The sequence below is a fragment of the Vulpes lagopus genome, chromosome 19 (assembly GCF_018345385.1).
Source record: "Vulpes lagopus strain Blue_001 chromosome 19, ASM1834538v1, whole genome shotgun sequence".
Classification (NCBI taxonomy): domain Eukaryota; kingdom Metazoa; phylum Chordata; class Mammalia; order Carnivora; family Canidae; genus Vulpes; species Vulpes lagopus.
In genome coordinates, this window is record NC_054842.1 from 6,829,867 (window position 1) to 6,846,285 (window position 16,419).

At 38.6% G+C, this 16,419-nt stretch overlaps 1 protein-coding gene across 4 annotated transcripts in view; it reads left to right on the forward strand.

Moving 5' to 3' along the window:
* STAC (SH3 and cysteine rich domain) overlaps window positions 1-16,419 on the forward strand; it is a 155,065-nt gene that overhangs the window by 132,082 nt on the left and 6,564 nt on the right. For all 4 annotated transcript variants that reach the window (XM_041734387.1, XM_041734388.1, XM_041734389.1 and 1 more), the window contains 2 exons: window positions 3,675-3,726; window positions 3,821-3,958. In XM_041734387.1, the coding sequence (XP_041590321.1) occupies window positions 3,675-3,726; window positions 3,821-3,958 (190 nt within the window). The remainder of the gene's footprint in view (window positions 1-3,674; window positions 3,727-3,820; window positions 3,959-16,419) is intronic.

A 16,419-nucleotide genomic window follows, 5' to 3' on the forward strand; every position in this document is an offset into this window, starting at 1 on the left:
GTCCACAATAGCCAAACTGTGGAAGGAGCCTCGGTGTCCATCGAAAGATGAATGGATAAAGAAGATGTGGTCTATGTATACAATGGAATATTACTCAGCCATTAGAAACAACGAATAGCCACCATTTGCTTCAACGTGGATGGAACTGGAGGGTATTATGCTGAGTGCAGTAAGTCAATCGGAGAAAAACAAACATTATATGTTCTCATTCATTTGGGGAATATAAATAATAGTGAAAGGGAATAGAAGGGAAGGGAGAAGAAATGGGTAGGAAATATCAGAAAGGGAGGCAGAACATGAAGACTCCTAACTCTGGGAAACAAACTAGGGGTGGTGGAAGGGGAGGAGGGCGGGGGGTGGGGGTGAATGGGTGACGGGCACTGAGGGGGGCACTTGATGGGATGAGCACTGGGTGTTATTCTGTATGTTGGCAAATTGAACACCAATAAAAAATAAATTTATTATTTAAAAAAAGAAATTGGGTCAAGACACCTCTTCAAAAATAAATTAAAAATATCATAAAACACACAGTGTTTTTATCTTGCTAGCCTACTCAGATGCATAGGCCTAGACCCCATGTTGAAAAGGAGTCTCAGTCTGAGTGCAACTGCAGTAGAAAGAGTGCCGAGATTGATGGGTGATGCCAGGCAGGGGCAAGGGGCAGCGCAACACCCCAAGGGCCACAGGTTTGCTGACCCAGATAGCGGAGCATTGCTGTTTTGGATTCAAGTGCTGCCTGGGGCAAGATCCTGCCTGCAGAGAAAAAGAGGCATTAGCTGTCTCCATCAGATGATTAGAGTAATTGGCTAATATCAGGAGTCTACTCTTAGGCTTTATAACTGCCTCCCATCTATTCCCTTCATAGCCCTTATGACAATTTGCAGTTATATATTCATCAGTTATACATATAGACTATATTCTTCTTATTTAAAACTGTATTAAATGTTGTATTATATATTTGCTTATTTGTATCCATCTTCCTCACTAGAACATTAACTACAGTGAGGATGTTATTCTCCAAAGAATACCCAGAGTTGGCATTCTGGAATATTTATTGAACGAATGGATAAACAAACAAACAAAAATAATAAATAGTTGAATGTAATTCTCCTCCCTCACTAAGCAATTTTCTGGTCCTGACGGTGCTCTTTTATAGGATAAGACAATCCTCATCACACTGTCAGGAGGGTGTCTGGTATTGCTCATAATATTATAACTTGTATTCAAGTGAGTGCCTTGTTCTAATATGTGGTTTAGTTACCATGGGTCATGGTAAAAAAATGGGTCTCTATTTAGACTGTAAAACCAAAGGTTGGATCCAGACAGCATCCTTTTTCACCATTAGGAAAAGGTACCTCTCCCCATCTCCAGCTTTATTCTCTACTTCCAGTTTCTACCAAACCATCAGCAAAGTCATTGTACTTGATATTAACACATGGTTTCTTAGGTTATTAGGTTAAGTAAAATCTGCTGGAACTAGAAAGATTTTTCTACATCAGCTTTCATCCTTGCTGCTTAATTAAATCCCTCATCTGGGAAAAGAGTGATTTTCAGCCATCTCGCTTTCTGTGGCATCAGCATGGAACTGTGACTGTTGAAATACCAAAATGCCACTCATGTTTAATGCTTCAGGTGCAACAAGCCTGTTCTATTTAGAATCCCCTATGAAGATAGATATTAACTGAGAATTGAAAATGACAGCAGAGGAGATTGAATCAGAGTAGCAAAATGAGCCCACGGATCTACTTCTTCTCTTGCTCCAATCCCTTAAAATGTCAGGAAATATATTTCTCTAAGAATACATCCATAAAAGTACTAGAAAACAAGAAATAATGCTGAGACCCCAGATTTTGAGAATTTCCAGGCAAACTGTAGCAAACAGAATTGAGAATAGTGAAGATGCCTAGAGAACAAAGAATGCTCAGGCAAGAGTAACTTTTAGGTGTAGGGACACATTCATGGAGACACTGAACTCATAGCAAATTCATTGAAGAACATGAGGGTGTCTCCAGTGGCTTGATTGCATGAATGACCCAATTTTTCACCCTTTCTTGTGCTCCTGCCCTTTGCCATGAGACTTTCCAGTTTCTGTCACCACAGAAGTGGAGTCTCTATCCTGTCCCTTGAGTCTGGACTGGCCTCATGACACACTTTGCCCCATAAAATGAGGCAGAAGTGACAATGTGTCAATTCCAAGCCTGGCCTTAGAGACCTTATATGTTTTGTATGTTTTCATTTGCTGCTCTTGAAATTCTGGCATTGGCATGAATGTGCAAATTATCTTTCTGGGGTATAAGAAACAGATAATAGGGCAAAGTCTCTCCAGACATCCCAGCCAACAGCCAGCCAACAACCAGGCATGTGAGCAGCTCATTGAGGTTTTGTGGCTATATGTTTTGGTGAATTATGATGGCAGTGTATAACTGATACAGACTCCCACATTACTGCTTATAATGAGCAACAGGCAGCAATGGTGTTTGTTTGACTCCAGAATCAAAGGAACACCTGTACTCAGCATAGAGGGAACTCATGCCTAAGGAGGCTTTCTCTGTGAGCACAGAAGTCTGAGAAAGAAAAAGAGCTGTGTTTAAATAACTCTAGACCCCAGATCATCTAGAGAGCATGGGAAGGGAATGAAAAGGCAATGGTACTTAACAGGAGAATAAACTGACCTCTCCCCCACCAGGGTTAGGAGAGCCGTCCTGTTTTAGCCATTGAAGTAGTGGTAGGACACCCAAGACAGCTTGCCTGCTACACTTCCAACCACCCAAAAATGAGATGCCCCAATCAATGCACCCTGCTCTCTTAAACAGAGCCTGAAATTAGCCCTGGCACTTGGGAGAAAGACCCAGTGCAGATGCAGATGTGTATAATAGCAGAGAAGTCCACCCAGCGGTCCACACCTATCCACCTCTGTTTTTAGTCATTAATGTAAAGAAACAACCAAGAAAGAGAAAAGAAAAAGAAACAACCAAGAAACAAAGATGTTGAAGAAAATCCTCTGACATGAAGGAGAAGTGATAGAATAAAGCAGAAGCCAACCAATTCTAGAGGAAACAAAGAATTCAATAAAGGAAAGAAATATTGTTTTAAAAATATAATAATGTCCTCAGAAAGATCCATTATAATATCATAACAGAAAGCTGCAAATGTGAATAGGAAACTTTCAGAGATAATAAAAACCCTTCTCTATATGTAAAAACAAAGCTAATATTGGGGCCCCTGTGTGGCTCAGTTCATTATGCACCTGACTTTTGATTTTGACTCAGGTCATGATCTCACATTTGTGGGGTCAAGCCCCACATTGCACTCTGTGCTCAGCATGGAGTCTACTTGAGATTTTCTCTCTTTTACATATGCCTGTTCTCCTGCTCTCTCTCTCTCTCTCCCTTTACCTCTCTCTCAAAATAAATAACTAAAATCTTTTTTAAAAATAATGCTAGTATTATTTTTTAAAATACAGCATGGGAATAATACTTGTTTTGGATGTGCAACAAAACTATTTTCAGGGGTAGGGAGAACTGGGAAGAAGTCATGTTTATTTTACTTCTATTTATTTTAGGATTATTATGAAATAGTTTAAATGAAAAACTATTACTTGTGACTCTGAAGTGCCATCTTTTTCTTTTTTCCCCCTCTCCTTCCCTGCTCAATTTGTTCACTCTTCATTACAGGCCAGGAGACATGATTACACTTCTAGAAGACACCAATGAAGACTGGTGGAAAGTAAGTATTTTTCTTTCTTTGAAAAAAAACATTTGGTAACTGAAATTACAACAAATGCTATAATTGTGGATGCATGCCTTCTTTTCCCTTTCAGGGGAAAATTCAAGACAGGATTGGCTTTTTTCCAGCCAACTTTGTTCAGAGAGTACAACAAAATGAGAAGATTTTTAGATGTGTTAGGACCTTCCTTGGGTGTAAAGAGCAGGGGCAGATGACACTGAAAGAGAATCAGGTGAGTAAAGCATGCAAGCACATACCAGGTATGACCAAAACAGAGAAAGTCACTAACAAACAGAACAATACAAATGAATCAAAATGAATGGAGTCATATTCAAAGTATTCACTTTGAGAAAAGATAATATTCAATCTGGTGGTATTATATGGTGTGGTAGGATCTGCACCTGCAAAACCACAATGTCAGGAAGCTCACTTTGTAGTGTCTGTTCATAAAAGGAAATGTACATAATATTATAGCTGCAGAGTAAGGACATCTGTCTGGTCCTGATGCTTTTCTCTGAGGACCACTGGTCTCTGATGTGGACACAGTTTGGGCTCTGTACTGGTCTTCACCAGTGCATGGTTTATTTTTCATAGTTTCTTAGGAATACTTTGTTTACTTTGCTGAGGGTTCTACAGTTCATTGCATTTGCCTCCAGTCACAAAGACTCTTCTAAGTGAGGCCTCTTTGTCCAGACTCCAAGCTTCTGCCTTTTCACTGGAACCCAAGACACCTTCACATTACTGCATAAAATATAGTCAGGACATAGGTAACCAGACTATCTCACACCAGTGCCAGGTTGTCTCCCTACACTAGAGGTGTCTGGCACCATCTTGCTCTAGTGCCATGTTGAATGTAAAGTTCAACATGCAACAACAAATAAATGATGCTGTCGATTTCCTGAGAAGTGGCATATGAACCCTTTGCATGTATATGTCTTCAAGCTCCTTGCTTCTTGCTCCCCATCTTACCCCTAGAATGTTGATAGAGACAAAGAGACAAGACACACACAGCTCAGCTCTTTGTCCTAATTCTGCCTCTCTTTGCTTTCTTCCAGCAGAGAGAGGGCTTCCCACTGCCACTTCCTCTCTGACTCCAACTCCCTTCATGTCATATCCTGTGTCCTCACTATAAAGTAAAATAATACATAAGACCTCCACATTTGCTCTTGGTGTATTTGGCGGTGATCTGAGAAATCAGACATTAGAAATTTCTTCAGTCTTCTAATAAAGTCTCACAATTAACTCAAATTTCCAATTTTGAAAGCCAAAGCCTTGCCTTTCTTTCTGTCTCCACTTTTGGTATGATAATTCTAATATTTCCTAAGAAAATTAATGCCTCTGGTTGGAACTGATGAGGCTCACCCTACAAAGAGGTACAAAATGAAAAACATAGTAATAATTTTAATACTATCCCAGGGTACCTGGGTGGTTCAATTCATTAAGTGTTTGCCTTTGGCTCAGGTCATGATCCTGGGGTCCTGGAATCGAGTCCTTCATCGGGCTCCCTGCTCAGAGGGGAGTCCGCGTCTCCCTCTGCACCTCCCTCTGCTTGTGTGTTCTCTCTCTCTCTCTCTTTCTCAAATAAGTAAAATCATTAAGAAATAATAAGAATAATTTTGATATTATCCCTGTTCAATAGCATTGCCCAAAACATCTTGAATGTCATTTTTATAATTGCCTACAAAGATAGTTTCTAAGTCCCATAAGATTTTATATTACTTTATATTTATATTACTTCATATCTGATTTATAATTTTTAAAAATTGGTGTATCTAACTTGATCAACAATTTTGTATGCCACGTATAGTGCCAAATATTTGATCATCTTCAAACTAACAAGTACACCCTCAAAGAATAATAATATACTCTTCTTTTATGGCTATTTAAAAGAAAAATCTTTATATCTAGCCCCTGGTTCACAGAGAAGGAAAGAAGAAATTAATATAGTCCTAGACACTGCCACAATAATTTTTACAAGTATCATTATTACTTATTGTTTATATCATAAGTATGTATGTGTGTATTTATGTCATAAACATATATATATGTTTATAAAGTATATGTAACTATATTTTACTTGAGATCCCACACATGTCCTGTGAATTTTGTTGATTCATTATTCACTATTTATATTTCATAAATAATGAAACAAAGGTTCACAGAGGTTATATGCCTTGCTCAAGGGTGCAAAAACCTGGTAAGTATCCAGGCTGGAACTTAAACATAGGTCTGAAAACTCCAAGCCAGTTCTTTCCACTGAGCCATATGCCCTGGACAATGTGGAACAAACTTAGAGCAGTACAGTACCATCTGCCTAGTTCGGCTCCCAGGGAAGGTAGATGTTATAAACAAGTGTTCTAGGACAAGAGAGCCCCTTGGAAACAAATTCTTGCTCCTATAAGTACCCTCCTGGGTCATCCTTGATTCCAGGCAATGGAATGAATCATCCTTGTCAGACTGAGACCCCATCTCTCATGCCTCACATGCCCCACACAGCAAACGGGCACTTTTCCCAGCTGGGTTCCATGCCAATGCTTCAAGCTTCTCCAAGTTTACCCACCTATATATTTCCTGTTCCAAAAACTTGGAAAGTATTTTGAATGAAATAAATTCAAGGAGGATATCCATCTTTATTGGCAAAGTTTTATTAAATAATTTTGCAAGCATGTTTGATTTTTTTCTTGGAATAATCTTGTGCTTCCCCACTTGAAATTAAACATTGTTTTTGTATTATTAATATACAAGTCAGTGAAATCAGAAGACAAATTAAAATTTGCTCAACCTGATCAATTTCCAGAAGCAGAACATAAACTCAGTGATTCCTACTAATTCCTTGGCTCTAGTCTCCAAAATTGTCTTTTCTGTGAATAAGTTCACACCTGCCTTCTCCACATTCATGGTTGAACTGACAATCTTCCAAGATGGGGGTGGGTGGGGATGAGGCAAACAATCCAACCTCTTCAACTAGACATGTTCAAGACACAACACAGCATTTCAGCCTAAACCAGGAACCAAAATGGATCTGCCCATAATCTTTTTAAAAAGTTCCATAACCCCTGATATTTGTCCAGCCTGGTGTTTCTGGTCGTGTGGTTTAGACCACCTGAATCAGAATCACCTGGGAGCTTGTTGAAAATGCAGATTCCTGGACTCCATCCTAGATCTGCAGAACTTCTCAGAGTAAAGGCAGGGAATCTGTCTTTTTACAAACCCCCCAGGATCAAAGCTGAAGTTTGAGAATGACCTTCACTTCCATTATCTCACTTTTAAATCCTATAGTAGTCCTGTGACAGCTGAAGGTATTTCTATTTCCATTTACTTACAGGTCTACGAAAGGTATGGAGGTCTCTAGACCTACACAAATTCTCTGTTTTCAATCTTTGGCATCAACAACCAATCAATTTTGAAAAAATGTCAGCCACTTGACAGAAGATTTTAAAGATCTGTTATTGAGAAAATTTTTTAAAATTTGGCTCCACTTTAGTGTCCTAAATAATTTTAGGTATAAAATTTCAAAACATGCTGGTGAAAATGAGAATATAATGTAGTAACAAGAATGCAGATTTTCATGTCCTACAGAAATGGATCCATATCCTGTGTGATTTTGGCAAAGTCGCCTCTGAATGTCAACATCCTTGTCTGTGAAATCAGTGTAGTAGCTCCTCCCTCTTTACATGGGGTGAGGGCTAAACATGATTTGTGAAAACACCAGGACAGTGCCTGGCCACTACCAGTACTTAGCAAGGTCCCCATGCCACCAGCATCATTCAGAGTAAGTTCCAGATTCGTCAGCAATGGCCAGTGAGGCCTTAAATTACCTAGTAAGCATCAGAAAATAACCAGTATGACATTTGCAACTCTAAAAATATAGAGACAAATGCTCTTTAGCAGGAAAATAGGAGAAATTTGATTCTGAAAATAAATGCAGTATATCTCTTTGATCAAATCACATTTCTGCCTCTGGGGCTAATTTGTCTAATAATTATTATATTATTTTTTTCACAGAGCTCTTGTTTCCAAATAGAATCAAGTTATCCTTTTGTTGTGAACACAGCTAGAGTTTGCACTAACGCCAAAGCATGTTTTCTTAATTTTTGAAATTTAAAAAATATCCTTATTAAGTTAACTTTAAATACCACAAAAGTATTTCTTTAAATTCATCCATAGTTCTGCTATCCCAGGAGAACTATTTTTATTGATTCTTTGTGTTATGTCAAAGCTTTAAGGAAAAATAGGCAAATTATTTTTAGATTACAAAACTAAAATGCATTTATTCTGGAGAAAATCTGAAAAATACAACCAAGTATAAAGAAGAAAATAAAGATAGCAGGTAATTGAAGCATCGAGATATTATCAACATAAACAATTTGGCATATGTTCTACCAAACTTTTCTTCTAATTAATATTTTGGTATCATATTCTATTTAGTGTTCTAAGTTTGTGGGTTTTTTTTTAACTTAGTCACTAAATGTTTCTCAAAACAGTTTCTAACAGTTCTGTAACATTTTATTGCATACATCAGGGTTTGGCAACTGTGGCCTATTGACCTATAGTCAAATCTGGCCCTGTTTTTAAAACAGAGTTTATTGGAACAGAGCTATATTCATTCATATGTCTATCATCTGAAACTGCTTTCACACTAGAACAGCTGAGTTGAGTGGTTGCAACAAAGACCATATGGCCTTCAAAGCCTAAAATATTTACTATTTGGTCCTTTTCAGAAAAAGTTTGTCAACCTCTAATCTATATAAGAATGTGCTTCAATCTTCTTCTGCTGTTGGATATTTCATTTTAATTTTTCCAACTATTATTGATAATTGCAATGAACATATTTAAACCAAAATCTTTCTTCATGACTCTGGATATACTTCCTTAGGATATACTTTAGAATTTATAGACAAACAGATAAAGATTTTCATAGTTCTTGATACATATGACCAAACTGCTTCCAAAAAGATTGTGCCAATTTCTACCCATATAAGCTATTTGTGAGAATACTCGGGTGACCCCCACATCCTTTCCAGAATTGAATATTACTATCATTGATGTCTGTCATTTTAATAGCGTGATAACAATTCATATTAAACTGAATTTCCTGAATGGTTAAGGAGGCTGAAGTTTTAGCAGGCATTGGTATGTCCTTTATGTTTATGTACTTTGCCTATTTTCTTACACTGTTGAAAAAGTTCTCTATCTTTTAAAAATATTTACATCTGATCTACCATATGTGGCCAAAATTTCCTGTTTATCATCTGCCTTTTGATCTTAATGCTTCTTCCTTTGGGAACTTAATTCTTTGGTTGGGTCATCTCTATTTTGCCATATTTCCTCTATGGTTTTAACTTCTTTTTCTTAAGATTTTATTTATTTATTCATGAGAGAGACAGAAAGAAGCAGAGACATAAACAGAGGGAGAGGCAGGCTCCCTATTGGGGGGTCTGATGTGGGACTCAATCCCAGGACCCGGAGATCACAACCTGAGCCAAAGGCAGATGCTCAACCACTGAGCAACCCAGGCATCCCTAGTTTTAACTTCTTGATTGCTTTCCACTTCATCACTCTCTACTTCCTCCTGAGAGAACATTTTCAAATAGTGCCCCACTTCCTTTAATATTCTGAAGTTCCAATCCAGTCTTTCACTGCTTCTAACAGAGACTGAACTTAATGTGTATTGCCTGTAGTGTTTTCTTCTCAACCATCCCACTTCTCCCCACAGTACATTTTCTTTGTCTTTCATTACATCCTCTCCACCTAGAGATTCTCTCCTTAAAACATCAAGGTTGAGTCTTCCTTCAGCCTATAGCATCCAATTTCATCCAATGAAAGAATAACTTTCAGACATAGGCACATATTTCCTACAATATTTTTTAATGTTTGATAGTAATAGTTTCAATCCTTACCTTGTTGTAAGCAGAACAATAGCCTCATGTCTTAATTGCCAAAACTGAATATGTTACCTCACATGGCAAGAAGGACTCTGCAGATGTGATGAAGTTACAGATTTTGAGATGGGAATTTATTCTTGATTATCCACATGAGCCTAGTGTCACCACAGGCCCTTAGAACAGGAAAACAGGAGGACCAGAGTCAAAGAAGGAGATCTGAGGATAGAAGATGAGGTCAGAGAGAAAGAGAGATTTTAAGATGCTGCACTGCAGGCTTGCAGATAGAGGAAGGAGCCAGAGCCAGGAATGCCTCTTGGAAGCTGAAGTCAAGGAAACAGATTCTCTTAGAGCCTTGAGAAGAAATGCATCCCAGTTTTCACCTTGATTTGAGGACTTCTGATCTCCCAAACTGCAAGATAACAACCTTGCACTGTTTTAAGCCACCAAATTGGTGGTAATTTGTTACAGCAGCCATAGGAAACTAATCCAGCTTTTGGAGTGGTAGCTAGCACATAGGAGGCACTCAGTAAAAACTTGGTGAATGAATGAATAAATGGGAACAGACCGTGGGGAATTAAGGGACCTCAGAAACTGCAGGTATCTCTCTTGCGGCCTGGCCAGTAAAACATTTGCTGGGATAATCATCTGCCCTCTTTGTCTGGGAATGAAGAATTTCCTGAGATGTGAGACTTTCAGGGCAAAGACTAAGAAAATCCTGGGCAAACCAAGACAAGTTGGTCACCCTATTCATGACCCTCCAAAGCAGAGTTCCTCTGGTTCCCCCTCACCTCTCACCTCTCTCTACTCATAATCTTCTGCTCTCATCTCTTCATTCCACCTCAAAATGAAAGGAAATGTTTCCAACCCAGTTATTACTTCCTAAAATGGCATGTTTTCAAGCCTGGCTGAGCTATGCATTTGTACCATCAGAATTTTAAATCCTAGACCCTTCATTTCTGAGAAGTGTACAAGCTGCTGAAGCCTATTTTCAACCATTTGTATTCATCATTTTCAACTTTATTTAGCTTCCTCATCTGTTTACCCATTATCTGCTCTCAAAACTATCCAAGCAGTGTATGGTGGGTACAGAACTCCTCATCCTTTGAAAGGTCTCCCCAAATCAGATCACTACAAGGATGCTAAGTAGGAGGTGCAGAATAAGTCAGTACACTCAACAAAGCATGAACATTTGTGCATCATGGCCTCCTATTTTTGAAACACATTCAAATAATTCTTCCTTTGCTTCTACCAAGTACTGTTTCTTTTCTACACTGAAATCTTGAGAGAGAAAAGGGGGAAATAAAGATTTGGAGCATACGTGGACACACACCTAAACTGTCACTGGGTTTTTGCTTGAGAGACACTGAAATTTACTGTTAATGTAAATGAGGAAAACTCTGAAAATGACTCAAAAAACTAATGAAGACCCAAACTGCAATCACTTTTTTGTTTGTTTTATGGCTTGGGATAATACTGTTGGGATCTGAGCTCTGGCCAGAATTTACATTTTGATTTCTTGCCCACTGTTCTCTGTATTTGACATTAGTTTGATACAACATCTTTGTGTATATGTCAGTAAATTGTATTCAGATTCATTATTTAAATATTTTAATTGGACATTTTTAAAATAAGCATCTAAAATAAGCAGGAGGGGGGCCGGGGCAAGATGGTAGAGGAGTAGGGTACCCAAGTCACCTGTCCCACCAACTTACCTAAATAACTTTCAAGTCATCCTGAAAACCTATTAATTCAACCTGAGATTTAAATAGAGAACATCTGGAATGCTACGGAGAGAAGAGTTTGCACTTCTAACAAGTACAACTCGTTTTTAGCCACTCTGAACTGAGCAAAATGACTAGAAAGAACTCACCACAAAAGAAAGAATCAGAAACAGTCCTCTCTCCCACAGAGTTACAGAATTTGGATTACAATTCAATGTCAGAAAGCCAATTCAGAAGCACAATTATAAAGTTACTGGTGGCTCTGGAAAAAAAAGCATAAAGGAATCAAGAGACTTCATGACTGCAGAATTTAGATCTAATCAGGACAAAATTAAAAATCAATTAAATGAGATGCAATCAAAACTGGAGGTCTTAACAATGAGGGTTAATGAGGTAGAGGAAAGAGTAAGTGACATAGAAGGCAAGTTCATGGCAAGGAAGGAAGCTGAGGAAAAAAGGGGGAAAAAAAACAATTAAAAGACCATGAAGAAAGGTTAAGGGAAATAAATGACAGCATCCGAAGGAAAAATCTATGTTTAATTGTTGTTCCAGAGGGCAGAGAGAGGGACAGAGGACCAGGAAGCATATTTGAACAACTAGTAGCTGAGAATTTGGGGAGGAAAACAGGCATTCAGATCCTGAAGTAGAGAGGTCCCCCCCCCTAAAATCAATAAAAACCGTTCAACACCCTGACATTTCATAGTGAAACTTGCAAATTCAAAAGATATAGTGAAAACCCTTAAAGCAGCAAGAGACAAGAAATCCCTAACTTATATGGGGAGAAATATTAGATTAGCAGCAGACCTCTCCACAGAGACCTGGCAGGCCAGAAAGGGCTTGCAGGATATATTCACGGTCCTAAATAAGAAGAACATAAGCCAAGAATACCCTATCCAGCAAGGCTCTCATTCAGAATAGAAAGAAAGATAAAGAACTTCCAAGATAGGCAGAAACTGAAAGAATGTGTGACCACCAAACCAGCTCTGCAAGAAATATTAAGGAGGATACTTCATAAGAAAGAGGATGCCCAAGTAAATAATCCACAAAAACAGGGACTGAATAGGTATTACGATGACACTAAATTCCTATCTTTCAATAGTAACTCTGAACCTGAATGGGCTTAATGATCCCATCAAAAGACACAGGGTTTCATACTGGATAAAAAAGCAAGACCCATCTATTTGCTGTCTACAAGAGACTCATTTTAGACCTAAGGACACCTATAGCCTGAAAATGAAAGGTTGGAGAACCATTTACCATTCAAATCGTCCTCAAAAGAAAGCAGGGATAGCAATCCTAATATCAGATAAATTAAAGTTTATCCCAAAGACTATAGTAAGAGATGAAGAGGGACATTATCATACTTAAAGGATCTAGCCAACAAGAGGACCTAACAGTCACGAATATTTATGCCACTCATGTGGGAGCTGCCAAGTATATCAAACAATTAATAACCAAAACTAAGGCATACTTAGATAATAATACACTAATACTGGGAGACTTCAACACAGCGCTTTCTGTAAATGACAGATAATCTAAGCACAACATCTCCAAAGAAACAAGAGCATTAAATGATACATTGGACCAGATGGATTTCACAGATATTTATAGAACTTTACATCCAAATGCAACTGAATACACATTCTTCTCAAGTGCACATGGAACTTTCTCCAGAATAGACCACATACTGGGTCACAAATCAGGTCTTAACCAATACCAAAAGATTGGGACTGTCCCCTGCATATTTTCAGACTATAATGCTTTGAAACTTGAACTCAATCACAAGCCGAAAGTTGGATGAAACTCAAACACGTGGAGGTTAAAGAGCATCCTGCTCAAAGATGAAAGGGTCAACCAGGAAATTAGAGAAGCATTAAAAAAGATTCATGGAAACTAATGAGAATGAAGATACAACCACTCAAAATCCTTGGGATACAGCAAAAGCAGTCCTGAGAAGGAAATACATCACAATATAAGCATCCCTCAAAAACGGGAAAGAACTCAAATACAAAAGCTAACCTGGCACCTAAAGGAACTGGAGAAAGAACAGCAAATTAAAACCTACACCCAGCAGAAGACGAGCATTAATAAAGATTCGAGCAGAACTCAATGAAATGGAGACCAGAACTGTGGAACAGATCCAAAAAACCAGGAGTTAGTTCTTTGAAAGAATTAATAATAGATAAACCATTAACCAGCCTAATTATTAGAAAGAAAAAAGACTCAAATTAATAAAATCACGAATGAAAAAGGAGAGATCACAACCAATACCAAGGAAATACAAATGATTTTAAAAGCATATTATGAGCAGCTATACACCAATAAATTAGGGAAACTAGAAGAAATGGACACGTTTCTGGAAAACCACAAACTACCAAAGCTGGAACAGGAAGAAATAGAAAACCTGATCAGGCCAATAACCAGGGAAGAAATTGAAGCAGTCATCAAAAACCTCCCAAGACACAGAAGTCCAGGGCCAGATGGCTTCCCTGGGGAATTCTATCAAATGTTTAAAGAAGAAACCATACCTACTCTACTAAAGCTGTTCCGAAAGATAGGGATGGAATACTTCCAAACTCGTTCTATGAGGTCAGCATCACCTTAATTCCAAAACCAAACACCCCACCAAAAAGGAGAATTATAGACCAATATCCCTGATGACCACAGATGCAAATATTCTCAACAAGATACTAGCCGATAAGATCCAACAGTACATTAAGAAGATGATTCACCAGGGGAAAGTGGGATTTATCCCAGTGACACAAGGCTGGTTCAACACTCGTAAAACAATCAATGTGATTCATCGTATCAGCAAGAGAAAAACCAAGAACCATATGATCCTCTCATTAGATGCAGAGAAAGCATTTGACAAAATACAGCATCCATTCCTGATCAAAACTCTTCAGAGTGTAGGAATAGAGGGAGCATTCCTCAGCGTCTTAAAAGCCATTTACCAAAAGCCCACAGCAAATATCATTCTCAATGGGGAAACACTGGAAGCCTTTCCCCTAAAATCAGGAAAGTGACAGGGATGTCCACTCTCACCACTCACTGCTAGTCAACATAGCACTAGAAGTCCTTGCCTCAGCAATCAGGCAACAAAAAGAAATAAAAGGCATTCAAATTGGCAAAGAAGAAGTCAAACTCTTCCTCTTTGCAGATGACATGATACTGTACATAGAAACCCCAAAAGACTCCACCCCAAGATTGCTAGAGCTCATACATCAATTTAGCAGTGTGGCAGGATACAATATCAATGCCCAGACATCAGTGGCATTTCTATACAATAACAATGAAACTGAAAAAAGAGAAATTAAGGAGTCAATTCAATTTACAATTGCACCCAAAAGCACAAGATACCTAGGAATAAACCTAACCAAAGAGTAAAGGATCTACACCCTAAAAACTACAGAACACTTCTGAAAGAAATTGAGGAAGACACAAAGAGATGGAAAAATATTCCATGCTCATGGATTGGAGAAGTAATTAATTAATATTGTGAAAATGTCAATGCTCCCAGGCAATTTACATGTTTAATGCAATCCCTATCAAAATACCACTAATATTCCAACTCCAGAGAGTTGGAACAAATCATCTTAAGATTCCTGTGGAATCAGAAAAGACCCCAAATAGCCAGGGGAATATTGAAAAAGAAAACCAGAGCCGGGGACATCACAATACCAGATTTCAGGTTGTACTACAAATCTGTGATCATCAAGACAGTGTGCTACTGGCACAAAAACAGACACATAGATCAGTGGAACAGAACAGAGAACCCAGAAATGGGCCCTCAACTCTATGGTCAACTAATATTTGACAAAGCAGGAAAGACTATCCACTGGGAAAAGGACAGTCTCTTCAGTAAATGGTGCTGGAAAAACTGGACAGCCACGTGCAGAAGAATTAAACTAGACCATTCTCTTACACCATACACAAAGATAAACTCAAAATGGATGAAATATCTAAATGTGAGACAAGAATCCATCAAAATCCTAGAGGAAAACACAGGCAACACCCTTTTTGAACTTGGCCACAGCAACTTCTTGGAAGATACATCCATGATGGCAAGGGAAAGAAAAGCAAAAAATGAACTACTGGGACTTAATCAAGATAAAAAGCTTCTGCACAGCAAAAGAAACAGTCAACAAAACTAAAAGACAACCTACAGATTGGGAGAAGATATTTGCAAATGACGTATCAGATAAAGGGCTAGTTTCCAAGATCTATAAAGAACTTACTAAACTCAACAGCAAAGAAACAAACAATCCAATCATGAAATGGGCAAAAGACATGAACAGAGATTTTACCAAAGAAGTCCTACACATGGCCAACAAGAACATGAGGAAATGCTCCGCATCACTTGCCATCAGGGAAATACAAATTAAAACCACCATGAGATACCACCTCACATCAGTGAGAATGGGGAAAATTAACAAGGCAGGAAACAACCAATATTGGAGAGGATGTGGAGAAAGGGGAACACTTTTGCACTGTTGGTCAGAATGTGAACTGGTGCAGCCACTCTGGAAAACTGTGTGGAGGTTCCTCAAAGAGTTAAAAATAGACCTGCCCTACGACCCAGCCATTGCACTGCTGGGGATTTACCCCAAAGATACAGATGCAGTGAAATGCCGGGACACCTGCACCCTGATGTTTATAGCAGCAATGTCCACAATAGCCAAACTGTGGAAGGAGCCTCGGTGTCCATCGAAAGATGAATGGATAAAGAAGATGTGGTCTGTGTATACACTGGAATATTACTCAATCATTAGAAATGACAAATACCCACCATTTGCTTCAACGTGGATGGAACTGGAGGGTATTATGCTGAGTGAAGTAAGTCAATCGGAGAAGGACAAACATTATATGGTCTCATTCATTGGGGAATATAAAAAATAGTGAAAGGGAATAAAGGGGAAAGGGAGAAGATGAGTGGGAAATATCAGTGAGGGAGACAGAAAATGAGAGACTCCTAACTCTGGGAAATGAACGAGGAGTATCGGAAAGAGAGGTGGGGAGGGGGTTGGGGTGACTGGGTGATGGGCACTGATGGGGGCACTTGACGGGATGAGCACTGGGTGTTATGC